This window comes from Oncorhynchus nerka, linkage group LG3 (assembly GCF_034236695.1).
Source record: "Oncorhynchus nerka isolate Pitt River linkage group LG3, Oner_Uvic_2.0, whole genome shotgun sequence".
Taxonomy (NCBI): domain Eukaryota; kingdom Metazoa; phylum Chordata; class Actinopteri; order Salmoniformes; family Salmonidae; genus Oncorhynchus; species Oncorhynchus nerka.
Genome location: NC_088398.1, coordinates 87,014,063 through 87,040,997, shown reverse-complemented (window position 1 = coordinate 87,040,997; position 26,935 = coordinate 87,014,063). Strand labels below are relative to the sequence as shown.

The 26,935-nt window shown below is 42.9% G+C and overlaps 1 protein-coding gene across 2 annotated transcripts in view; it reads left to right on the top strand.

The window, feature by feature from the left end:
- The first annotated feature begins 14,824 nt into the window (after nucleotides 1-14,824).
- Nucleotides 14,825-26,935, top strand: part of xrcc5 (X-ray repair complementing defective repair in Chinese hamster cells 5) — a 58,402-nt gene continuing 46,291 nt past the window's right edge. For both annotated transcript variants that reach the window (XM_065016404.1, XM_065016414.1), the window contains exons 1-8: nucleotides 14,825-14,894; nucleotides 15,740-15,853; nucleotides 21,452-21,635; nucleotides 21,895-21,943; nucleotides 24,848-24,970; nucleotides 25,188-25,337; nucleotides 26,189-26,303; nucleotides 26,485-26,623. In XM_065016404.1, the coding sequence (XP_064872476.1) occupies nucleotides 14,877-14,894; nucleotides 15,740-15,853; nucleotides 21,452-21,635; nucleotides 21,895-21,943; nucleotides 24,848-24,970; nucleotides 25,188-25,337; nucleotides 26,189-26,303; nucleotides 26,485-26,623 (892 nt within the window). In that variant the 5' untranslated portion in view covers nucleotides 14,825-14,876. The remainder of the gene's footprint in view (nucleotides 14,895-15,739; nucleotides 15,854-21,451; nucleotides 21,636-21,894; nucleotides 21,944-24,847; nucleotides 24,971-25,187; nucleotides 25,338-26,188; nucleotides 26,304-26,484; nucleotides 26,624-26,935) is intronic.

Genomic DNA, 26,935 nt, shown 5'->3' with positions numbered 1-26,935 from the left:
GAAGTGTAGTTTGAAGTTGAAAGCACGTCGAGTACAGTTAGCGAGAAAGATGAGTGAAGTGACGACAGTGAAGTCCAATAATAGAAATTATTGGGTCGAAATTATCGACGCATGAAGTGGACAACTTAGATTTTCAGAGCAGGGCACCGGTAAAAAGGTGTTATCGCTGCCGTCCCGATGGACATTTATAATCAATATCTTAGGTAAGAAATTCCAGGAGTAGTTAATGCACGTGACTTCACCCTTAAGGAGAATGGGGGAAAGGATCCAAGTTTATCTGTATTATTGATGTTTGATGTGTATTTATCACCCTCTGTAAAGTTGGGATATATAAGATATGCTGTAAGAGCATTTGTACAAAACCTGATCTAATGCAAAGAAGTGTAATAATTTGTCCATGTGCCATGTCTTTGCAGACGGTAGGAATGTGTTATTTTAGAGTCCGTGAATGTAAAATGTTTCAACTGTGGTCGGGATCATATTCCTGAATTCCCAGAGTGCCCTGTTAGAGTGAAAGAGGTTGCATGTCAAGGATCAGGGCTGTACAGCAAATCTCCTATGTGGAGGTGGTGAAGAGTGTTGGAGTGGCAACAGTTTTGAAGAAGACATGGTGGCAGATACAACACAACAAGTTGCAAATGTTATACCTCAATCAAGTGATCTGGATCCACTTATTGTGAAGAAGGTGGATTTTGTAGCATTTATAGCCACAGTTATTAATTGTACTGTACACGTTTCTAAGAAGCTGGACATCATATCTGCATCCGAAATGCAGGATTATTTAGTTTAATTAACATTTCGTTATTGATAGTTTATGGAATATATTGTTATATTTTTCCCTTTTCGGATCTTTATTATCCACCTGTACAGTAGGTGGCGGAATGCACATATAATTCTTGCGAACGCCATTATACCAAAGAAGAAGACCATGACCTGTGCTCATGATTGATTTTCCACTTTGCAGAAGATTGGGTTGGCATCAATGTGTTGCCGCCCTCATGTCCAAGGTGGATTTTAACATGGTGAGTTGGTTGTCAGTTAAAATACCATACTAAGGCTTTCGACTCGATCAATCACCGTATTCTTATCGGCAGACTCAACAGCCTTGGTTTCTCAAATGACTGCCTCGCCTCATTCACCAACGACTTCTCAGATAGAGTTCAGTGTGTCAAATCGGAGGTCCTGTTGTCTGGACCTCTGGCAATCTCTATGGTGGTACCACAGGGTTCAATTCTCGGGCCGACCCTTTTCATCAATGATGTCACTCTTGCTGCGGGTGATTGCTTGATCCACCTCTACGCAGACGACACCATTCTGTATACATCTGGCCCTTCTTTGGACACTGTTAACAAACCTCCAAACGAGCTTCAATGCCATACAACACTCCTTCCGTGGCCTCCAACTGCTCTTAAACGCTAGTAAAACTAAATGCATGCTCTTCAACCAATCGCTGCCTGCGCCCGCCCGCCGACTAGCATCACTACTCTGGACGGTTCTGACTTAGAATATGTGGACAACTACAAATACCTAGGTGGCTGGTTAGACTGTAAACTCTCCTTCCAGACTCATATTAAGCATCTCCAATCCAAAATTAAATCTAGAATCGGCATCCTATTTCGCAACAAAGCATCCTTCACTCCTGCTGCCAAACATACCCTCGTAAAACTGACTATCCTACTGATCCTCGACTTCGGCGATGTCATTTACAAAATAGCCTCGCAACACTCTACTCAGCAAAGTGGATGCAGTCTATCACAGTGCCATCTGTTTTGTCACCATTTACCACCCACCACTGCGCCCTGTACACTCTCATCTGCTGGCCTCGCTACATATTCGTCGCGAAACTCACTGGCTCCAGGTCATCTATAAGTCTTTGCTAGGTAAAGCCCTGCCTTATCTCAGCTCACTGGTCACCATAGCAGAACCCACCCGTAGCACGCACTCCAGCAGGTATATTTCACTGGTCATCCCCAAAGCCAACACTTCCTTTGGCCACCTTTCCTTCCAGTTCTCTGCTGCCAGTGATGGGAACAAATTGCAAAAATCATTGAAGTTGGAGACTTATATTTCCCTCACTAACTTTAAACATCAGCTATCTGAGCAGCTTACCGATCGCTGCAGCTATACATAGCCCATCTGTAAATAGCCCACCCAACTACCTACCACATCCCCATATAGTTTTTATTTACTATTTTTTGCTTTTGCCCACCAGTATCTCTACTTGCACATCATCATCTGCGCATCTATCACTCCAGTGTTAATTTGATAAATTGCAATTACTTCGCTAATACGGCCTATTTATTGCCTTACCTCCTTACTCCATTTGCACACACTATATATAGACTTTTTCAATTTTGTTACTGACTTTACTATTGTTTATTCCATCTGTAACTCTGTCTTGTAGTTTTTTTGTCGCACTGCTTTGCTTTATCTTGGACAGGACGCAGTTGTAAATGAGAACTTGTCCCTAACTGGCCACCTGGTTAAATAATGGTGAAATAAAATAAACAAAATAACAGAGAGAGAACTCCGGGACATGGCCCTCTCTAAAGAACGTCTGGACGCTGAGTGTGAGAGGGGCCAGGGCTCCAAGTGTTCTTGTGGAGCCTATCGTGTGCCCCTGTATATAGCCTCCACATTGACTCTGTACCGTAATACCCTGTATATAGCCTCCACATTGACTCTGTACCGGTACCCCCTGTATATAGCCTCCACATTGACTCTGTACCGGTACCCCCTGTATATAGCCTCCACATTGACTCTGTACCGGTACCCCCTGTATATAGCCTCCACATTGACTCTGTACCGGTACCCCCTGTATATAGCCTCCACATTGACTCTGTACCGGTACCCCCCTGTATATAGCCTCCACATTGACTCTGTACCGGTACCCCCTGTATATAGCCTCCACATTGACTCTGTACCGGTACCCCCTGTATATAGCCTCCACATTGACTCTGTACCGGTACCCCTGTATATAGCCTCCACATTGACTCTGTACCGGTACCCCCTGTATATAGCCTCCACATTGACTCTGTACCGGTACCCCCTGTATATAGCCTCCACATTGACTCTGTACCGGTACCCCCTGTATATAGCCTCCACATTGACTCTGTACCGGTACCCCCTGTATATAGCCTCCACATTGACTCTGTACCGGTGCCCCCTGTATATAGCCTCCACATTGACTCTGTACCGGTACCCCCTGTATGTAGCCTCCACATTGACTCTGTACCGGTGCCCCCTGTATATAGCCTCCACATTGACTCTGTACCGGTACCCCCTGTATATAGCCTCCACATTGACTCTGTACCGGTACCCCCTGTATATAGCCTCCACATTGACTCTGTACCGGTACCCCCTGTATATAGCCTCCACATTGACTCTGTACCGGTACCCCCTGTATATAGCCTCCACATTGACTCTGTACCGGTGCCCCCTGTATATAGCCTCCACATTGACTCTGTACCGGTACCCCCTGTATATAGCCTCTACATTGACTCTGTACCGGTACCCCCTGTATATAGCCTCCACATTGACTCTGTACCGGTACCCCCTGTATATAGCCTCCACATTGACTCTGTACCGGTACCCCTGTATATAGCCTCCACATTGACTCTGTACCGGTACCCCCTGTATATAGCCTCCACATTGACTCTGTACCGGTACCCCCTGTATATAGCCTCCACATTGACTCTGTACCGGTACCCCCTGTATATAGCCTCCACATTAACTCTGTACCAGTACCCCTGTATATAGCCTCCACATTGACTCTGTACCGGTACCCCCTGTATATAGCCTCCACATTGACTCTGTACCGGTACCCCCTGTATATAGCCTCCATATTGACTCTGTACCGGTACCCCCTGTATGTAGCCTCCACATTGACTCTGTACCGGTACCCCCTGTATATAGCCTCCACATTGACTCTGTACCGGTACCCCCTGTATATAGCCTCCACATTGACTCTGTACCGGTACCCCTGTATATAGCCTCCACATTGACTCTGTACCGGTACCCCCTGTATATAGCCTCCACATTGACTCTGTACCGGTACCCCCTGTATATAGCCTCCACATTGACTCTGTACCGGTACCCCCTGTATATAGCCTCCACATTGACTCTGTACCGGTACCCCCTGTATATAGCCTCCACATTGACTCTGTACTGGTACCCCCTGTATATAGTCTCCACATTGACTCTGTACCGGTACCCCCTGTATATAGCCTCCACATTGACTCTGTACCGGTACCCCCTGTATATAGCCTCCACATTGACTCTGTACCGTAACACCCTGTATATAGTCTCCACATTGACTCTGTACTGGTAGCCCCTGTATATAGCCTCCACATTGACTCAGTACTGGTACCCCCTGTATATAGCCTCCACATTGACTCTGTACCGGTACCCCCTGTATATAGCCTCCACATTGACTCTGTACCGGTACCCCCTGTATATAGCCTCCACATTGACTCTGTACCGGTACCCCCTGTATATAGCCTCCACATTGACTCTGTACCGGTACCCCCTGTATATAGCCTCCACATTGACTCTGTACCGTAACACCCTGTATATAGCCTCCACATTGACTCTGTACTGGTAGCCCCTGTATATAGCCTCCACATTGACTCAGTACTGGTACCCCCTGTATATAGCCTCCACAATGACTCTGTACCGGTACCCCCTGTATATAGCCTCCACATTGACTCAGTACCGGTACCCCCTGTATATAGCCTCCACATTGACTCTGTACCGGTACCCCCTGTATATAGCCTCCACATTGACTCTGTACCGGTACCCCCTGTATATAGCCTCCACATTGACTCTGTACCGGTACCCCCTGTATATAGCCTCCACATTGACTCTGTACCGGTACCCCCTGTATATAGCCTCCACATTGACTCTGTACCGGTACCCCCTGTATATAGCCTCCACATTGACTCTGTACCGGTACCCCCTGTATATAGCCTCCACATTGACTCTGTACCGGTACCCCCTGTATATAGCCTCCACATTGACTCTGTACCGTAATACCCTGTATATAGCCTCCACATTGACTCTGTACCGTAACCCCCTGTATGTAGCCTCCACATTGACTCTGTACCGGTACCCCCTGTATATAGCCTCCACATTGACTCTGTACCGGTACCCCCTGTATATAGCCTCCACATTGACTCTGTACCGGTACCCCCTGTATATAGCCTCCACATTGACTCTGTACCTGTACCCCCTGTATATAGCCTCCACATTAACTCTGTACCGGTACCCCCTGTATATAGCCTCCACATTGACTCTGTACCGGTACCCCCTGTATATAGCCTCCACATTGACTCTGTACCGGTACCCCCTGTATGTAGCCTCCATATTGACTCTGTACCGGTACCCCCTGTATGTAGCCTCCACATTGACTCTGTACCGGTACCCCCTGTATATAGCCTCCACATTGACTCTGTACCGGTACCCCCTGTATATAGCCTCCACATTGACTCTGTACCGGTACCCCCTGTATATAGCCTCCACATTGACTCTGTACCGGTACCCCCTGTATATAGCCTCCACATTGACTCTGTACCGGTACCCCCTGTATATAGCCTCCACATTGACTCTGTACCGGTACCCCTGTATATAGCCTCCACATTGACTCTGTACCGGTACCCCCTGTATATAGCCTCCACATTGACTCTGTACTGGTACCCCCTGTATATAGTCTCCACATTGACTCTGTACCGGTACCCCTGTATATAGCCTCCACATTGACTCTGTACCGGTACCCCCTGTATATAGCCTCCACATTGACTCTGTACCGTAACACCCTGTATATAGCCTCCACATTGACTCTGTACTGGTAGCCCCTGTATGAGCCTCCACATTGACTCAGTACTGGTACCCCCTGTATATAGCCTCCACATTGACTCTGTACCGGTACCCCCTGTATATAGCCTCCACATTGACTCTGTACTGGTACCCCCTGTATATAGTCTCCACATTGACTCTGTACCGGTACCCCCTGTATATAGCCTCCACATTGACTCTGTACCGGTACCCCCTGTATATAGCCTCCACATTGACTCTGTACCGTAACACCCTGTATATAGCCTCCACATTGACTCTGTACCGGTACCCCCTGTATATACAGTCTCCACATGGACTCTGTACCGGTACCCCCTGCATACAGCCTCCACATTGACTCTGTACCAGTACCCCCTGTATATAGCCTCCACATTGACTCTGTACCGGTACCCCCTGTATATAGCCTCCACATTGACTCTGTACTGGTACCCCCTGTATATAGCCTCCACATTGACTCTGTACTGGTACCCCCTGTATATAGCCTCCACATTGACTCTGTACCGGTACCCCCTGTATATAGCCTCCACATTGACTCTGTACTGGTACCTCCTGTATATAGCCTCCACATTGACTCTGTACCCCCTGTATATAGCCTCCACATTGACTCTGTACCGGTACCCCCTGTATATAGCCTCCACATTGACTCTGTACCGGTACCCCCTGTATATAGCCTCCACATTGACTCTGTACTGGTACCTCCTGTATATAGCCTCCACATTGACTCTGTACCCCCTGTATATAGCCTCCACATTGACTCTGTACCCCCTGTATATAGCCTCCACATTGACTCTGTATCGGTACCCCCTGTATATAGCCTCCACATTGACTCTGTACTGGTACCTCCTGTATATAGCCTCCACATTGACTCTGTACCCCCTGTATATAGCCTCCACATTGACTCTGTACCCCCTGTATATAGTCTCCACATTGACTCTCATTTTTGTTATTTTATTCTTTTACTTTTTTTTCTTTTTTTTTTACTCTATTTTCTTGAACTGCATTGTTGGTTATGGGATGTTGGTTATGGGATGTTGGTTATGGGATGTTTGTTATGGGATGTTGGTTATGGGATGGTAAGTCAGCATTTCACAGTGAGGTCTATACCTGGCGCATGTGTATTTGGCGCAAATAAAATTAGATTTTGATCTTTGTTGAATAACTGTTGCCCTGAAAAGCCTTGATAGGACATGCAGGAAGTTACCTTTATATCTACTGTACCTGCATGAAGTAATACTTTACCTTTCTCTATGAAATAGTACTTTACCTTTCTCTATGAAATAGTACTTTACCTTTCTCTATGAAATAGTACTTTACCTTTCTCTATGAAATAGTACTTTACCTTTCTCTATGAAATAATACTTTACCTTTCTCTATGAAATAGTACTTTACCTTTCTCTATGAAATAGTACTTTACCTTTCTCTATGAAATAGTACTTTACCTTTCTCTATGAAATAGTACTTTACCTTTCTCTATGAAATAATACTTTACCTTTCTCTATGAAATAGTACTTTACCTTTCTCTATGAAATAATACTTTACCTTTCTCTATGAAATAATACTTTACATTTCTCTATGAAATAGTACTTTACCTTTCTCTATGAAATAATACTTTACCTTTCTCTATGAAATAATACTTTACCTTTCTCTATGAAATAGTACTTTACCTTTCTCTATGAAATAATACTTTACCTTTCTCTATGAAATAATACTTTACCTTTCTCTATGAAATAGTACTTTACCTTTCTCTATGAAATAGTACTTTACCTTTCTCTATGAAATAGTACTTTACCTTTCTCTATGAAATAATACTTTACCTTTCTCTATGAAATAGTACTTTACCTTTCTCTATGAAATAGTACTTTACCTTTCTCTATGAAATAGTACTTTACCTTTCTCTATGAAATAGTACTTTACCTTTCTCTATGAAATAGTACTTTACCTTTCTCTATGAAATAGTACTTTACCTTTCTCTATGAAATAGTACTTTACCTTTCTCTATGAAATAGTACTTTACCTTTCTCTATGAAATAGTACTTTACCTTTCTCTATGAAATAGTACTTTACCTTTCTCTATGAAATAGTACTTTACCTTTCTCTATGAAGTAATACTTTACCTTTCTCTATGAAATAGTACTTTACCTTTCTCTATGAAATAGTACTTTACCTTTCTCTATGAAATAGTACTTTACCTTTCTCCATGAAATAGTACTTTACCTTTCTCCATGAAATAGTACTTTACCTTTCTCTATGAAATAGTACTTTACCTTTCTCCATGAAATAGTACTTTACCTTTCTCTATGAAATAGTACTTTACCTTTCTCTATGAAATAGTACTTTACCTTTCTCCATGAAATAGTACTTTACCTTTCTCTATGAAATAGTACTTTACCTTTCTCCATGAAATAGTACTTTACCTTTCTCTATGAAATAATACTTTACCTTTCTCTATGAAATAATACTTTACCTTACTCAATGACATAGTACTTTACCTTTCTCTATGAAATAGTACTTTACCTTTCTCTATGAAGTAATACTTTACCTTTCTCTATGAAATAATACTTTACCTTTCTCTATGAAATAGTACTTTACCTTTCTCTATGAAATAGTACTTTACCTTTCTCTATGAAGTAATACTTTACCTTTCTCTATGAAGTAATACTTTACCTTTCTCTATGAAGTAATACTTTACCTTTCTCTATGAAATAGTACTTTACCTTTCTCTATGAAATAGTACTTTACCTTTCTCTATGAAATAGTACTTTACCTTTCTCTATGAAATAGTACTTTACCTTTCTCTATGAAATAGTACTTTACCTTTCTCTATGAAGTAGTACTTTACCTTTCTCTATGAAATAGTACTTTACCTTTCTCTATGAAATAGTACTTTACCTTTCTCTATGAAATAGTACTTTACCTTTCTCTATGAAATAGTACTTTACCTTTCTCTATGAAATAGTACTTTACCTTTCTCTATGAAATAGTACTTTACCTTTCTCTATGAAATAGTACTTTACCTTTCTCTATGAAATAGTACTTTACCTTTCTCTATGAAATAGTACTTTACCTTTCTCCATGAAATAGTACTTTACCTTTCTCTATGAAATAGTACTTTACCTTTCTCTATGAAATAGTACTTTACCTTTCTCTATGAAATAGTACTTTACCTTTCTCTATGAAATAGTACTTTACCTTTCTCTATGAAATAGTACTTTACCTTTCTCTATGAAATAGTACTTTACCTTTCTCTATGAAATAGTACTTTACCTTTCTCTATGAAATAGTACTTTACCTTTCTCCATGAAATAGTACTTTACCTTCTCTATGAAATAGTACTTTACCTTTCTCTATGAAATAGTACTTTACCTTTCTCTATGAAATAGTACTTTACCTTTCTCTATGAAATAGTACTTTACCTTTCTCTATGAAATAGTACTTTACCTTTCTCTATGAAATAGTACTTTACCTTTCTCTATGAAATAGTACTTTACCTTTCTCTATGAAATAATACTTTACCTTTCTCTATGAAATAGTACTTTACCTTTCTTTCTCTAAGCAAGGTTGAAAATATCACATTTAATGCTGTGTCAGGGTGGAAGGAACTCCGGGGCTCCATCATTCAGCAGACAAAAGCATAAACAAATATTTTAAAGGATCTAAAAGTTTATGTTGGTCAGTACTTCTGCTCTATACGGAGGTTCAATCTGTGTGATATGTTGGTCAGTACTTCTGCTCTATACGGAGGTTCAATCTGTGTGATATGTTGGTCAGTACTTCTGCTCTATATGGAGGTTCAATCTGTGTGATATGTTGGTCAGTACTTCTGCTCTATACGGAGGTTCAATCTGTGTGATATGTTGGTCAGTACTTCTGCTCTATACGGAGGTTCAATCTGTGTGATATGTTGGTCAGTACTTCTGCTCTATACGGAGGTTCAATCTGTGTGATATGTTGGTCAGTACTTCTGCTCTATACGGAGGTTCAATCTGTGTGATATGTTGGTCAGTACTTCTGCTCTATACGGAGGTTCAATCTGTGTCTGCTGTTCACTCACTCTTCACTCACATCAGATACAATATATGGGAATATAACCTGAATGATTTTCACAGTAACAGTGGAGTAATTTTGTCATGCATGTTAAACCACTATCTTTATGACAATTAGATATTTTAAATAGATTTCAGAAAGAGTTGTATCAAGTATAGACCTATATAAGCTAGTGACTGCTCACAGTGGGGTTCCGAGGGGCTTTAACAGCAGGCTGTATGTTCCTCACATGACTATGACAGGCAAAAAGATTGAGGCACCCTGTAGTTGGTTACATATGGAACATTTACAGGTAAGTCGGTGATAATATTGTCAGCTTATTGGCTGTCCTACTATCTGAGGTGTCCGAGTGGCGCAGCGGTCTAAGGCACTGTATCTCAGTGCTAGAGACATCACTACAGACCCTGGTTCGCAACCAGGCCATGATTTGGAGTCCCATAGTGCAGCGCACAATTGGCCCAGCGTCATCCGGGTTAGGGTTTGGCCGGGGTAGGCCGTCGTAAATAAGAATTTGTTCTTAACTGACTTGCCTAGTTAAATAAAGATGAATTATAATAATAAAAGCCCTGAGGCATCTGAGGGTGATCATGTCATGTAGTCAGCCAATCAAACTGGTGATGATTGACTACATTACTGTACAGTAAAACAATATTCCTGAAGCTGTGTCCATAACAGAGCACTGAGGGTGTTGACCTACTACAGTTTATCAGTCCGGGTCAGCAACACGTACAGTGTCCTGACTATCTCTAGACCCATGGAGGCCCGGTACTGTAGTTAGGTCGGTGTGTAGCTAGACCTGAACGGTGATTGGATCGACGTTCTAATAGAATGTGACACATTCTAATAATGAGGATTCTGTAAGATACAGCGCTTGTATCTGGAAGCACTTGCTGAGCTCATATAATATTATGTCGCCTAGTGGACAACATTGGCATTGCAGTCACAATAATTCCATAAAATACAGTTTAAAGGAAGAGATGTGTGAGTCTATTCGTTTTATTTTGCATGAATTAAAATTATTTTATGGTTTTTGATTATTGAAAACAAATCCCCTACAAATCTGCGTTTATAATGGGGTTGAAAAGAGATGTTTCTATCAAATTGACTTTGTTGCAGATAAAAGGCTGTGTGTGATAACATAGTTTTTCACTTCAGTTTTCATGTACTGACTAAAAATCTGAAGTTCAATGTGTTTCCATCGCATTTGGAACTCTACCGATTAGTTTTGCCACAACTACTCTGGTCTTGGCACATGCGCTCTATCCAGCATCTTGCCAACGCTGTGGGTAGGTTAGTCTACGTCGGCTATTCCTAGTGGTACGCGCAATGCCATCGGGGTACGCCAAATAAAAATGTGATTCACATTTTCAAACAGTGCATTTAGATTTTCCAACCGGGCTATACAACAACACAATATTAAATACAGGTAGCCTAGTCAAATAATTAACTTCCAATGACATTAACCTTTACACTCTCACTGGAAACCTTCACTCTTGAGCAGACATTTAGAAACGAAACATGACAATTAGGAAAATCAGCCATGAGAGTTTGTGGAGCGAGAATTAAGATGACTTTCGAGTAGTAAGACATGTATAAAAGCAACAGATACCATTAATAAGAAGGGGCTGAAGCGTCTTATTTGGTGAGTGGCTAGGACAGGCCATCCCCATACTATTGTGGAGGACTTTATTCTTCCTGCTGATATGGCTGGGACAATGCTGGTGGAAAAGGCCCCAAAAAACTATACAGACAAAGCCTCCATCAAACAACACTGTTTCACGACGCATCAGTGACGTGGCAGGAGCTGTTTTGAAACAATTACTGCTTCGCATACATGAGTCAACAGACGTGGGGGGCCAGGCACAGCTCCTGGTATACAGGAAGTTTACATGCACTTAGGTTGTAGTCCACCACTCCACAAATTTCTTGTTAACAAACTATAGTTTTGGCAAGTCGGTTAGGACATCTACTTTGCATGACACAAGTAATTTTTCCAACAATTGTTTAGACAGATTATTTCACTTATAATTCACTGTATCACAATTCCAGTGGGTCAGAAGTTTACATACACTAAGTTGACTGTGCCTTTAAACAGCTTGGAAAATACCAGAAAATTATATCATGGCTTTAGAAGCTTCTGATAGGCTAATTGACATAATTTGAGTCAATTGGAGGTGTACCTGTGGATATATTTCAAGGCCTACCTTAAAACTCAGTGCCTCTTTGCTTGATATCATGGCTTTAGAAGCTTCTGATAGGCTACTTAACATAATTTGAGTCAATTGGAGCTGTACCTGTGGCATCATGGGAAAATCAAAAGAAATCAGCCAAGACCTCAGAAAAAAATTGTAGACCTCCACATATCTGGATCATCTTTGGGAGCAATTTCCAAACGCCTGAAGGTATCACGTTCATATGTACAAATAATAGTATGCAAGTATAAACACCATGGGACCATGCAGCCATCATCATGCTCAGGAAGGAGACACATTCTGTCTCCTAGAGATTAATGTACTTTGGTGTGAAAAGTACAAATCAATCCCAGAACAACAGAAACGGATCTTGAGAAGATGCTGGAGGAAACAGGTACAAAAGTATCTATATCCACAGTAAAACGAGTCATATCGACATAACCTGAAAGGCCACTCAGCAAGGAAGAAGCCACTGCTCCAAAACCACCATAAAAAAAGCCAGACTATGGTTTGCAACTGCACATGGGGACAAAGATCGTACTTTTTGGAGAAATGTCCTCTGGTCTAATGAAACAAAAATAGAACTGTTTGGCCATAATGACCATTGTTATGTTCGGAGGAAAAAGGGGGATGCTTGCAAGCCAAAGAACACCATCCCAACTGTGAAGCACGGGGGTGGCAGCATCATGTTGTGGGGGTGCTTTGCTGCAGGAGGGACCTGTGCACCACACAAAATAGATGGCATCATGAGGTAGAAAAATTATGTGGATATATTGAAGCAACATCTCAAGACATCAGTTAGGAAGTAAAAGCTTGGTCGCAAATGGGTCTTCCAAATGGACAATGACCCCAAGCATCTTTCCAAAGTTGTGGAAAAATGGCTTAAGGACAACAAAGTCAAGTTACTGGAGTGGCCATCACAAAGCCATGACCTCAATCCTATAGAGAATTTGTGGGCAGAACCGAAAAGGCATGTGTGAGCAAAGAGGCCTACAAACCTGACTCAGTTACACCAGCTCTGTCAGGAGGAATGGGCCAAAAATTCACCCAACTTATTGTGGGAAGCTTGTGGAAGGCTACCCGAAACATTTGACCCAAGTTAAACAATTTAAAGGCAATGCTACCAAATACTAATTGAGTGTATGTAAACTTCTGACCCACTGGGAATGTGATGAAAGAAATAAAAGCTGAAATAAATCATTCTCTCTACTATTATTCTGACATGTCACATTCTTTAAATAAAGTGGTGATCCTAACTGACCTAAAACAGGGAATTTTTACTGAGATTAAATGTCAGGAATTGTGAAAACTGAGTTGAAATGTATTTGGCTAAGGTGTATGTAAACTTCCGACTTCAACTGTATCAAAGCTGCAGGCTAAAGTTAAATCTAGATGTGGTTTCCTCTATCGTAATCTCTCCTCTTTCACCCCAGCTGCCAAACTAACCCTGATTCAGATGACCTTCCTACCCATGCTAGATTACGGAGATATAATTTATAGATCGGCAGGTTAGGGTGCTCTGGAGCGGCTAGATGTTCTTTAGCATTCAGCCATCAGATTTACCACCAATGCTCCTTATAGGACACAACACTGCACTCTGTACTCCTCTGTAAACTGGTCATCTCTGTATACCCGTCGCAAGGACCCACTGGTTGATGCTTATTTATAAAACCCTGTTAGGCCTCACATCCCTGGGTCGCTTGTCTTTTCAGTTCACTGCAACCACCTTCTGGAACGAGCTGCAATAAACACTCAAACTGGACAGTTTTATCTAATTTTCTTCACTCAAAGACTAAATCATGGACACTCTTACGGACAGTTGTGTCTGCTTCGCGTGATGTGTTGTTATCTTTACGTTCCTGCCTTGTGTGCTGTTGTCTGTGCCCAATAATGTTTGTACCATGTTGTGCTGCTGCCATGTTGTGTTGCTACCATGCTGTGTTTCCATGTACTGCTGCCATGCTATGTTGTCTCTCTTTATGTAGTGTTGTGTTTTCTCTCTTGTCATGATGGGTGTTTTGTCCTATATTTATATTACATTTTTTTGTATTTTTAATCCCAGCCCCTGTCCCGCAGGAGGCCTTTTTGCCTTTTGGTAGACTGTCATTGTAAATAAGTATTTTTTTTAACTGACTTTCCTAGTTAAATAAAGGTTAAATAAAAAATAATTTAAAAAAAAGAATGACCATTGTGATGGAAAATACAACCGTATAAACGCTGACAGATAATGTTATTTTGGGATCTATTTGTGTCTGTAAAATAAATTATGCAAGGAATTGCGGTGGAAATGCCTTAATGTGTAAATATTGATATAACCATCATATCGAAGGAAATTTGGAGTCAGTGGATGATATGGTGTGTGGTCCTCTCACCAGGATTTGGGAAATCTTGCAGTTTATTAGGCTACAGATTAAATTACTCACAATGAACTTCACATGGTGGTGAAAGTACAATGATGAGGGTCTTATTCTGGTGACATGATGATCGATGCTGAACTGCGGTTTGACACATCAAAATATTCTCGCTTTTACCCATAATAAAATCATCATGTGTATACTAACCTACTCACAGCGCCTACCCGCACTGAATTGGAAAAATGTTGCATAGAGCGCATGAGCCAAAACCAGAGTAGTTTTGTGACAAAACTGCGATGGAAACCCATTGAATTTTAGATTTTTATTCGGTACATGAACATTTAAGCGGAAAAGTACATTTTTGTGTAGGAACCATTCCTACCTTACGTTTGCTTCCCCTCCGGACTCATTAAAAAGCGAGGGAAAGGGAATCAAGATGGCGCGTTCAGCGAAGGCAAGTCCTTCGAGTTTTACTGACTCATATCTTGCAAGCTATTATTTATTTATGTTCAAGAACTGTAGATAATTATTAAATAATTAATAATATCTACATGCTAGTCCTTACATTTTAGCAGTGAATTGTTCCATTAGTTTGTTAACTAGTGGACTAAACTCCTCAATGAAGGAAGTCCTTCACCGTGGAGTTTAGTCCTCGATAAGTTAGCTAGAATCACTAACGTTAAAGTTGTTTGTGATGATATTGGTGATTTACGCTATGGCTACATCTCTCACTATGTCTTCACGTCAATCCAGGGGTGTATTCATTACGTCTTGCGATGGAAACCTTTTTGTCGTTTAACAACCAAACTGAAACGATACGGGGAAGTTCTTAGCTACCTGAATTTATCAATAAAAACTCAGTTTGAAGTAAACCGTTTCGCAATAGAATTGGCGTAAATACACCATAGGAGTGTGATCGTTCAGTTTTGCAACTGCACTGTTGGGTTTAGAGCTTTAAAGGAAGGCGTTTCACTGTACTTGTGCATGTGACATTAAAACTTGAGAGAATTTAAGTAGGTCCTTCCTCATTCCGTTGTTTCTGTTTAAGACAAGTTTTCCAACAGAATTGGTGTAATGAATACAGCCCAGGAAATGTGTTAGTGTCTGTAAACCCGCCCCTTCTGGAGATAAGTGGGTCTTGCCCTTGTGTTCTCCCAAACAAAGACAGCATGTTGCTCAAAGGAGGGGTCTAACTGCTGCAGGCTACATGCATTACTAACTACGAGTCAGAACACAACACCAGTATGTGTATTGTATTTGAATAATTAAAAGTATGTCCTCTCTGTGTTGCTAAACTAGACAGCGTTGGTTCTGTGTCTGGATGTGGGTTTCTCCATGTCCAACTCTGCCCCGGGACAGGAACCGCCCTTCCAACAGGCCAAGAAAGTCATCCAGAAGTTTGTTCAGCGCCAGGTACTCTCTCTGATTCTGTGGGTGAATCTCCAATTGTATTTCCTAGATTCCTCATGTCCTCTTGCCTTGCATCCTTCTCGAAACCAATTGGAGGAGAAGATCAGAGGAGAGGAAACTCAGATCTTTTACTCCAATGTAATTTGTGAAGGAGACAAGGGAGGAAGCAAGCAATCAAGTAAACATTATTGTGATTATTTTTTATAAAGAAACTGTGGCTTTGTTCCAAATTGCGTACTTGTGTTCTGTCTAGAGCGTGTATGAGAGCCCAAAAGTTTTATTTTGAAGTAACTGAAACATAAATATAGGCTATGTTGAATGGGCGTAGATGGTGATGGCTTTCTTACTGCAGCCAAAAGTCGCGCACATTTATGCATGACGTCAGTTAGTCCTGTCTATAAGTGTACTTTGGAGGTCTGGAAAACAAATCAAGCATGAGGAGAATACTTTTTCATTCTCTTTGCCGGGGAGGCTTTCCCATAACACCTTGCGACACCGTGAAAGTTCCCCAAACGAATGAATTGATGGCAAACTAAGTATTACAGTTATTTATTCACCAAATGATGTTAATTTATTTTCATATACATTTTGAATTCAAATGTTTAGTCACTGCTTTTTATCAGCCGTTAGCAGGCAAGCTCTTCCTGGTTCCTGGTCACCAGGACAGATGTATAGAACTGGGGAACCTCCCATCCACCAGGAAAAACACTCTATCCCAGGAGTTTATTCAGCAGTGTGCATCATCACTATGTTAGAAGTAGATCCACACGTTATTCTTGATCACGCAGAATTGTTAGCTCATTGTAACATGTGAAGCGAATTTTAAAAATGATTTTATTTAATGAGGCAAATGGTTTCTTCCCCAAGGTACTACACTGTGTGTGCACATTTTTATTCCTGCCCTGCACAAACACCATGTTCAGCTATTCATCATCTATAATTGAGACCACGTGTAGTTGAATGAGGGGTTAGTGAAGGGATAAAACAAAAACCTGTGGCTGTCATGACTTCATTTGCCCTCAAATACCGAACAATCTGTTCAATGTTCATCAAATCAAATGTATTTATATAGCCCTTCGTACATCAGCTGATATCTCAAAGTGCTGTACAGAAACCCAGCCTAAAACCCCAAACAGCAAGCAATGCAGGTGTAGAAGCATCTCCTTTATGTCCCTTACCTGGGGATGCTGAAAGGTTGATTCCACTGAGCCATTTACTTTATGTTTCGTATGGTCTTTTATTTATTGTTGCATTGTCGAGAAGGAACCTGCAAGTAAGCATTTCATTGGACCATGTGTATCCTTCCTGTACATACGACTAAGGAAACTACAATGGACTGCGTTCTTAAATTAAAAAAATGGACCGTTCTCATGGACTGTGTTTTTAAGGATTCTTGCACAGATACAGGAAACCGATAAATGGGTTAATATTATTAAAAACTGCACGTGTTGATGTCTCCCCCTGGAGGCTGGGGCATCTGGGGGCTGCAGTTCATCTGTCTAATCCCCTGCAGGGAGAGAACTGCACGTGTTGATGTCTCCCCCTGGAGGCTGGGGCATCTGGGGGCTGCAGTTCATCTGTCTAATCCCCTGCAGGGAGAGAACTGCACGTGTTGATGTCTCCCCCTGGAGGCTGGGGCATCTGGGGGCTGCAGTTCATCTGTCTAATCCCCTGCAGGGAGAGAACTGCACGTGTTGATGTCTCCCCTGGAGGCTGGGGCATCTGGGGGCTGCAGTTCATCTGTCTAATCCCCTGCAGGGAGAGAACTGCACGTGTTGATGTCTCCCCCTGGAGGCTGGGGCATCTGGGGGCTGCAGTTCATCTGTCTAATCCCCTGCAGGAGAGAACTGCACGTGTTGATGTCTCCCCCTGGAGGCTGGGGCATCTGGGGGCTGCAGTTCATCTGTCTAATCCCCTGCAGGGAGAGAACTGCACGTGTTGATGTCTCCCCCTGGAGGCTGGGGCATCTGGGGGCTGCAGTTCATCTGTCTAATCCCCTGCAGGGAGAGAACTGCACGTGTTGATGTCTCCCCCTGGAGGCTGGGGCATCTGGGGGCTGCAGTTCATCTGTCTGAGAGAGACGGTCATAATATTACAATGGTGTATTCATTTAAATATATATTCCTGTTTGATATGCATGCATATAATTACAGTGAATATGTTCCTCGTTATAATATGCCAGTGTAGCTTACATTAGGATGAAGTCTAGGCCTTCTAATCTAGTTGTATTGCATCACATCGCCTATCAACATTAGTTACAGTATTCATGGATAAGGTGAATGTAAAACCAAGCTATCGTGAACATCAGTGTCATCTAATAATATGCATCAGTGTTATAGTTGTATAAATGTATCACAATGCAAACCTTCCCATTGGAAAGTAAACACCAGCTAATGCAGTTAAAGCTCCACAGTGAAACACCACTGTTCTGGCTATTTATTTATCCTTCTTAAACACTAAGTAAAATAGCTTATTTCACTATTTCAGATTTTGTTATTCAGCACAATGCATAAAAGCTTACCTGTCCCTCCCGAGTGGCGCAGCAGTCTAAGGAACTGCAGTGGTTGAGGCGTCACTACAGACCTGAGTTCAATCCCAGGCTGTGTCACAACCGGCCGTGACCGGGAGTCCTATACGGTGGCGTACAATTGGCCAAGTGTCGTCCACGTTAGGGGAGTGTTTCCTTGTGGTGGGCCTGGCGCCTGCAGGCTGACTTCGGGTTGTGAGTTGAACTCCGACTCATTGGTTAAGCGTGCGGGTGTTAAGGAGCACGGTTTGGCCGGTCATGTTTCGGAGGACGCGAGCTTCACCTCTCCCGAGCCCGTTGGGGAGTTGCAGCGATAAGACAAGTTCGTAATTGGGGCGAAGAAAGGGGTAAAACCTTACCATATGTCCACAACAATGTAGCAGCAGACTAAGGAGTTTGTGAGAGGACACCACGTAAAATTTTTCTGGTTGTCAACTTAATTCACAAACAGGTACAGAGAATCCATTCTGTTACTTGTCATTCTGGTTAGAACTCAATGAATATATATATACACTAATAATTCAATATTTAAACTGATTGTCAGAAGGCAGAGTATTGCGGTATTATAAACACCGTACTCTGACCGGACACCATCTTAATTGTCGTATGGTCAAAATCAAAGGTATGCCGATTTTAAACGCCTGGGTTTCTTTTAAATTATTAGGGCGTGAACATCTTAATAAGGGTTCCAGCGGTGTATTTGATCTGCACATTTTGTAGCACTGGGTAGCCTCCCTCTTATGCGTGAGTGAAGTGAGTTCGGGGGGGGGGTGCATATTTATAAATAGTTTTCACTAACTTTGTGTCCGAACTCAGAATCAAATAGTCTTCACAAAAATAACACGTTTGTTTTTATTGGTGATTTTCTGTATTTATCAAAGTCCCATCGGGTTTAAGATGTGTCAATGTAAACAGGATTATTAGGGAAATCATTATTATTGCAAAGCATGTAAACAAACTATTACATTAACATAACCATGTAACCGTGCTCAATGTACAGTACCTTCGGAAAGTATTCAGACCCCCTAACTTTTTCCACCTTTTGTTAGGTTACAGCCTTATTCCAAAATGTATTAATTTGTTTTCCCCCCCCTCAATCTACACACAGTACCCCATAATGACAAAGCAAAAACTGTTTTTTTTTAGAAAATGTTGCTTATTTATCAAAAAATTAAAAAACATTGCACTTACCATCACGGTCACCTAATAATCCCCAGTTTCCAATTGGCTCATTCATCCCCCTCTCCTCTCCCCATGTAACTATTCCCCAGGTCGTTGCTGTAAATGAGAACGTGTTCTCAGTCAATTTACCTGGTAAAATAACGGATAAATACATAAGTATTCAGACCCTTTACTCAGTACTTTGTTGAAGCACCTTTGGCAGTGATTACAGCCTCCAGTCTTCTTGGGTATGACGCTACAAGCTTGGCACACCTGTTTTTGGGGAGTTTCTCCCATTCTTATCTGCAGATCCTCTCAAGCTCTGTCAGGTTCGCTGCTCAGCTACTATCAGGTCTCTCCAGAGATGTTCGATCGATCGGGTTCATGTCAGGGGTTCTGGCTGGGCCACTCAAGGACATTCAGAGACTTGTCCAGAAGCCACTCCCGTGTTGTCTTGGCTGTGTGCTTAGGGTCGTTGTCCTGTTGGAAGGTGAACCTTCGCCCCATTCTGAGATCCTGAGCCCTCTGGAGCATGTTTTCATCAAGGATCTCTCTGTACTTTGCTCCGTTCATCTTTCCCTCGATCCCGACTAGTCTCCCAGTCCCTGCCACTGAAAAACCCTACCCTTGACAGAACAGGTGTTCGTGGAAGATCCCCACCCTTGACAGAACAGGTGTTCGTGGAAGATCCCCACCCTTGACAGAACAGGTGTTCGTGGAAGATCCCCACCCTTGACAGAACAGGTGTTCGTGGAAGATCCCCACCCTTGACAGAACAGGACAAGGGCACATTTTGGAACACAGCCAGAGGTCCTGGATCGTGACACTCTCCTTTCTAGCCATTAGAATAGGGCTTTTCAAACGTTTTGGGGTGGGACCCCTTTTTGTGATAGAAAATACATCAGGGACCCTCTCAATTAGAACACAACTTGAGTGAGATCAAATACAAGTACGTTTACTATGACTTTGGTTGTGCATGGCCGGACAAACCAAGCCTCGAGCCCTGGGAAGGAGCATTTTAAAAGGATCTTGGCATTGGAGAGAAAATGTTGCCGTTTTCAGGCTAATATCCTTCAAATCTACACATTTTGCCATGAGGCAAAGAATTACAAAAATAAAAAATAGTTCCCCAGGGCTAAGAACATACATTGTAGATTAATAATACTATATTACACCCTAAAGTTATTCCATGGATCCCTTGGCCAAAAAATAAACACTGGACCCTCTGCCGTACCTCGGCAGGCCCCGCTTAGAGAATCCTCTGCCGTACCTCGGCAGGCCCCGCTTAGAGAATCCTCTGGCGTACCTCGGCAGGCCCCACTTAGAGAATCCTCTGCCGTACCTCGGCAGGCCCCGCTTAGAGAATCCTCTGCCGTACCTCGGCAGGCCCCGCTTAGAGAATCCTCTGCCGTACCTCGGCAGGCCCCGCTTAGAGAATCCTCTGCCGTACCTCGGCAGGCCCCGCTTAGAGAATCCTCTGCCGTACCTCGGCAGGCCCCGCTTAGAGAATCCTCTGCCGTACCTCGGCAGGCCCCACTTAGAGAATCCTCTGCCGTACCTCGGCAGGCCCCACAGGCCCCACTTAGAGAATCCTCTGCCGTACCTCGGCAGGCCCCACTTAGAGAATCCTCTGCCGTACCTCGGCAGGCCCCGCTTAGAGAATCCTCTGCCGTACCTCGGCAGGCCCCACTTAGAGAATATTCTGCCGTACCTCGGCAGGCCCCGCTTAGAGAATCCTCTGCCGTACCTCGGCAGACCCCGCTTAGAGAATCCTCTGCCGTACCTCGGCAGGCCCCGCTTAGAGAATCCTCTGCCGTACCTCGGCAGGCCCCACTTAGAGAACCCTGGGCCCTGGTCAGAGGTAGTGCGATATGTAAGGAATGTGCTGTCATTTGGGACTGTCTTTCCTGTAGGTGTTTGCTGAGAACAAAGATGAGCTGGGTCTGGTGCTGTTTGGGTCAGACAACACTAAGAACAACCTAGCTAAAGACGACCAGTACCAGAACATCTCAGTACACCGCCAACTCATGATCCCAAACTTTGAGCTGCTGGAAGAGATCCAGAATGATGTGCACCCTGGTAGTCAACAGGCTGACTGTATCCTTCCTTTGACTGACCACAGCTCACTCCTTCAGCAGACAGCACTGTTGACATGGTGTTTTTAAACCATTATATATATATATATATATATATATATATAATTTCAGTTATTTTATGCTAGTCATTTAATAGGCAACGTGCAAAATAAATGTTTCTGCTGTTAGGCCGTGGTCAGTGTGTGAACCGTTAATTTGACCTTGATTAACTGTGTTGCTGTTAACGGACTGACTTGTTTCCTTAACCACTGTTGGCTCAGGGCTGGATGCTCTAGTTGTATGCATGGACCTGCTTCAGAACGAAACTCTGTAAGTAATCTGTTTCACACAGCTAGATCATTCTGTGTGAAAGGGAAACAAAATATCTCTACTTTGATAATAGAATACCAAATTGGCTTACTCAAGCAAATCTTCTGTAGCTCAGTTGGTCGAACATGGCTCTTGCAATGCGGGGAGAGTGGGTTCAATTCCCGCTCCCACTATCCCCCCAAAAGGTTATACATGCATCACTTTAAGCGGCTTTGGATAAGAACATCTAATCAATATATTATGGTAAGACTGGATAAGAACATCTAATCAATATATTATTAGGGTAAGACTGGATAAGAACATCTAATCAATATATTATGGTAAGACTGGATAGGAACATCTAATCATAATATTAGGGTAAGACTGGATAAGAACATCAAATCAATATATTATGGTAAGACTGGATAAGAACATCTAATCAATATATTATGGGGAGACTGGATAAGAACATCTAATCAATATATTATGGTAAGACTGGATAAGAACATCTAATCAATATATTATTAGGGTAAGACTGGATAAGAACATCTAATCAATATATTATGGTAAGACTGGATAAGAACATCTAATCAATATATTATGGGGAGACTGGATAAGAACATCTAATCAATATATTATGGTAAGACTGGATAAGAACATCTAATCAATATATTATGGTAAGACTGGATAGGAACATCTAATCAATATATTATGGGGAGACTGGATAAGAACATCTAATCAATATATTATGGTAAGACTGGATAAGAACATCTAATCAATATATTATGGTAAGACAGGATAGGAACATCTAATCAATATATTATGGTAAGACTGGATAAGAACATCTAATCAATATATTATTAGGGTAAGACTGGATAGGAACATCTAATCAATATATTATGGTAAGACTGGATAAGAACATCTAATCAATATATTATTAGGGTAAGACTGGATAGGAACATCTAATCAATATATTATTAGGGTAAGACTGGATAAGAACATCTAATCAATATATTATGGTAAGACTGGATAGGAACATCTAATCAATATATTATGGTAAGACTGGATAAGAACATCTAAGCAATATATTATGGTGAGACTGGATAAGAACATCTAATCAATATATTATTAGGGTAAGACTGGATAGGAACATCTAATCAATATATTATGGTAAGACTGGATAAGAACATCTAAGCAATATATTATGGTGAGACTGGATAAGAACATCTAATCAATATATTATGGTAAGACTGGATAAGAACATCTAATCAATATATTATGGTGAGACTTTACCTGACACCCAGCGTCATAACCATGTCACAATGTCATAACAGCTGACATAACTTGGTCATAACACAGTCATGACACACACACTACCAGCCAAAAGTTAGGACACACCTACTAATGTTTTAGAACACCTACTAATGTTTTAGAACACCTACTCATGTTTTAGAACACCTACTAATGTTTTAGAACACCTACTCATGTTTTAGAACACCTACTAATGTTTTAGAACACCTACTAATGTTTTAGAACACCTACTCATGTTTTAGAACACCTACTAATGTTTTAGAACACCTACTCATGTTTTAGAACACCTACTCATGTTTTAGAACACCTACTCATGTTTTAGAACACCTACTCATTCACGGGTTTTTCTTTATTTCTACTGTTTTCTACATTGTAGAATAATAATGAACACATCAACACTATGAAGTAACACATATGGAAGTGTTAGTGTTAAACAAATCAAAATATATTTTATATTTGAGGTTCGTCAAAGTAGCCACCCTTTGCCTTGATGACAGCTTTGCACTCTTGGCATTCTCTCAACCAGTTTCATAAGGTAGTCACCTGGAATGCTTTTCAATTAACAGGTGTATGTTGTTAAAAGCTCATTTGTGGAATTTCTTTCCTCCTTAATGCGTTTGAGCCAATCACTTGTGTTGTGACACGGTAGGATTGGTAAATAGAAGATAACCCTATTTAGTAAAAGACCAAGTCCATATTATGGCAAGAACAGCTCAAATAAGCAAAGAGAAACGACAGTCCATTACTTTAAGACATGAAGGTCAGTCAAACCGGAACGTTTCAAGAACTTTGAACGTTTCTTCAAGTGCTGTCGCAAAAACCATGAAGCGCTGTGATGAAACTGGCTCTCACAAGGACCTCCACAGGAAAGGAAGACCCAGAGTTCCCTCTGCTGCAGAGGATAAGTTCATTACAGTTCCCTCTGCTGCAGAGGATACGTTCATTACAGTTCCCTCTGCTGCAGTGGATAAGTTCATTAGAGTTAACTGGCTCTCATGAGGACCGCCACAGGAAAGGAAGACCCAGAGTTACCTCTGCTGCAGAGGATAAGTTCATTAGAGTTAACTGTCTCTCATGAGGACCGCCACAGGAAAGGAAGACCCAGAGTTACCTCTGCTGCAGAGGATAAGTTCATTAGAGTTACCAGCCTCAGAATTACAGCCCAAATAAATGCTTCATGGAGTTCCAGTAACAGACACATCTCAACATCAACTGTTCAGATGAGACTGCGTGAATCAGGCCTTCATGGTCAAATTGCTGCAAAGAAACCACTACTAAAGGACACCAATAAGAAGACGAGGCTTGCTTGGGCCAAGAAACACGAGCAATGGACATTAGACCGGTGGAAATATGCCCTTTGGTCTGACGTGACTTAAATTGCGTTCTTTTATGGCCCAACAGGTGTAAATATATGGGTTGTGAGTGTTATGACCTCATGGCAATAGGGTGGTATCAGCTGTTATGACAGGTTATGACGCTGGGTGTCAAGTAAAGTGTTACCAGAATGATTGTAAATGACAAAAAGGACCCCATTGGAGGAGCTACTGCGTTCTGATTTGGTTCGTGGGTGATCATGTTTCCTATGTAACTCTGTTCTGTTTGACTGTTCTTCAGGGGGAAGAAATATGAGCGTCTGAACATCGTCATGCTCACAGACCTGAACACACCGAGCAGTCCTGACCAGCTGGACATTATCATAGGCAACCTGAAGAGAGCCGGGATCACTCTGCAGTTCTTGTGTGTCTATGTGTTATTCTACTGTAGAGATCTCGAATGGCTTGTCGTATATCATGGAAGCATTGAGTGCATCTACAATGACTCAATGCTTCATCTGCGCTTCATCTGAAATGGCATCATATTTCCTGTATAATGCAGTACTTTTGGCCAGGCTCTGGCGATTTGGGGGACAGTCACGGAATGACTCCAAACTGACCCCTTACCTCTGTTCCTCCAGCCTACCCTTCCCTGTAGATGGAGGCGGTTCCAACCCCCCTCACGGGGGTAAAGCTCTGTCCAGAGAGCAGCAGCAGGGGCTGGAGATGACCAAGCAGGTCATGATGTCTCTGGATGAAGAGGACGGTCTGGAGGAAGTCTACACCTTCAGGTAGGAAGTCACTGGGGTCTGCAATCCAGATGTTACCCTATTCCTTATATTGTGCTGTATTTCTGACCAGGGCCTGGAGGGTGGTCTAGGGGGGCCTGGAGGGTGGTCTAGGGGGGCCTGGAGGGTGGTCTAGGGGGGCTGGAGGGGGCCTGGAGGGTGGTCTAGGGGGCCTGGAGGGTGGTCTAGGGGGCCTATAGGGTTGGTAGAGAGGGGGGGCCTATAGGGTGGTGGAGGGGGGCCTATAGGGTGGTGGAGGGGGCCTATAGGGTGGTGGGGGGGGCCTATAGGGTGGTGGAGGGGGCCTATAGGGTGGTGGAGGGGGCCTATAGGTTGGTGGAGGGGACCTATAGGGTGGTGGAGGGGGACCAAAAGGGTGGTGGAGGGGGGCTATAGGGTGGTGGAGGGGGACCTATAGGGTGGCAGAGGGGACCTATAGGGTGGTGGAAGGGGGGCTATAGGGTGGTAGAGGGGGCTATAGGGTGGTGGGGGCCTATAGGGTGGTAGAGAAGACCTATAGGGTTGTGGAGTGGGGGACCCATAGGGTGGTTGAGGGGGTGGGGGGCTATAGGGTGGTGGGGGCCTATAGGGTGGTAGAGAAGACCTATAGGGAGGGGGCCTATAGGGTGGTGGAGGGGGGCTATAGGGTGGTGGAGGGGGCCTATAGGGTGGTAGAGGGGCCTATAGGGTGGTAGAGGGGGCCTATAGGGTGGTAGGGGGGGACTAGAGGGTGGTAGAGGGGCGCTATTGGGAGTCATTTGGGACAAAGCTCTGAGTTTGAGGCTATATTCTAATGCCACACATAGACTGAGGTTGTCCTGCTCTGACAGTCTTCTCTCCTCTCTGTCTTGCAGTGATGCTATAGAGAAGTTGTCTGTGTTTAAACGTGTTGAGAAGAGACCCATGGCCTGGCCCTGTACTCTGACCATCGGCAGCTCTCTGCCCATCAAGATCGTTGGCTACAAAGCAGTAAGTAGAGTATCACTGTCTCTTGAATAGCACCCTATTCAGTGCACTACTGTTGACCAGGGAGGGTCCGAACGTGTCGTCCAGGGGACGGGGAGGGTCTGATCTTATTACTCTGACAGACTGTCCCCGAAGCAGGAACTGAAAGATGTGAATTAGTGTAGTGACTGTCTGACCCTTGCAGGTATGTGAGGAGAGACCCAGGAAGTCGTGGTCGGTGGTAGATGCTCAGACACACCAGAAAGACGACATAAAAAGAGATGTAGTTTACTGTCTGAACGATGACGAAGAGACCGAGGTACAGAAAGACGACACCATACAAGGTGAGAGAAATCAGGAAGTAAAGCTGTGTGTGATACGAGTGTTGTCTCAAACGGCTAGGTTCCTGCCATCCATTCAGTAATACGAGTGTTGTCTCAAACGGCCAGGTTCCTGCCATCCATTCAGTAATACGAGTGTTGTCTCAAACGGCCAGGTTCCTGCCATCCATTCAGTAGGTTCCTGCCATCCATTCAGTAATACGAGTGTTGTCTCAAACGGCCAGGTTCCTGCCATCCATTCAGTAATACGAGTGTTGTCTCAAACGGCCAGGTTCCTGCCATCCATTCAGTAATAGTGTTGTCTCAAACGTGTTT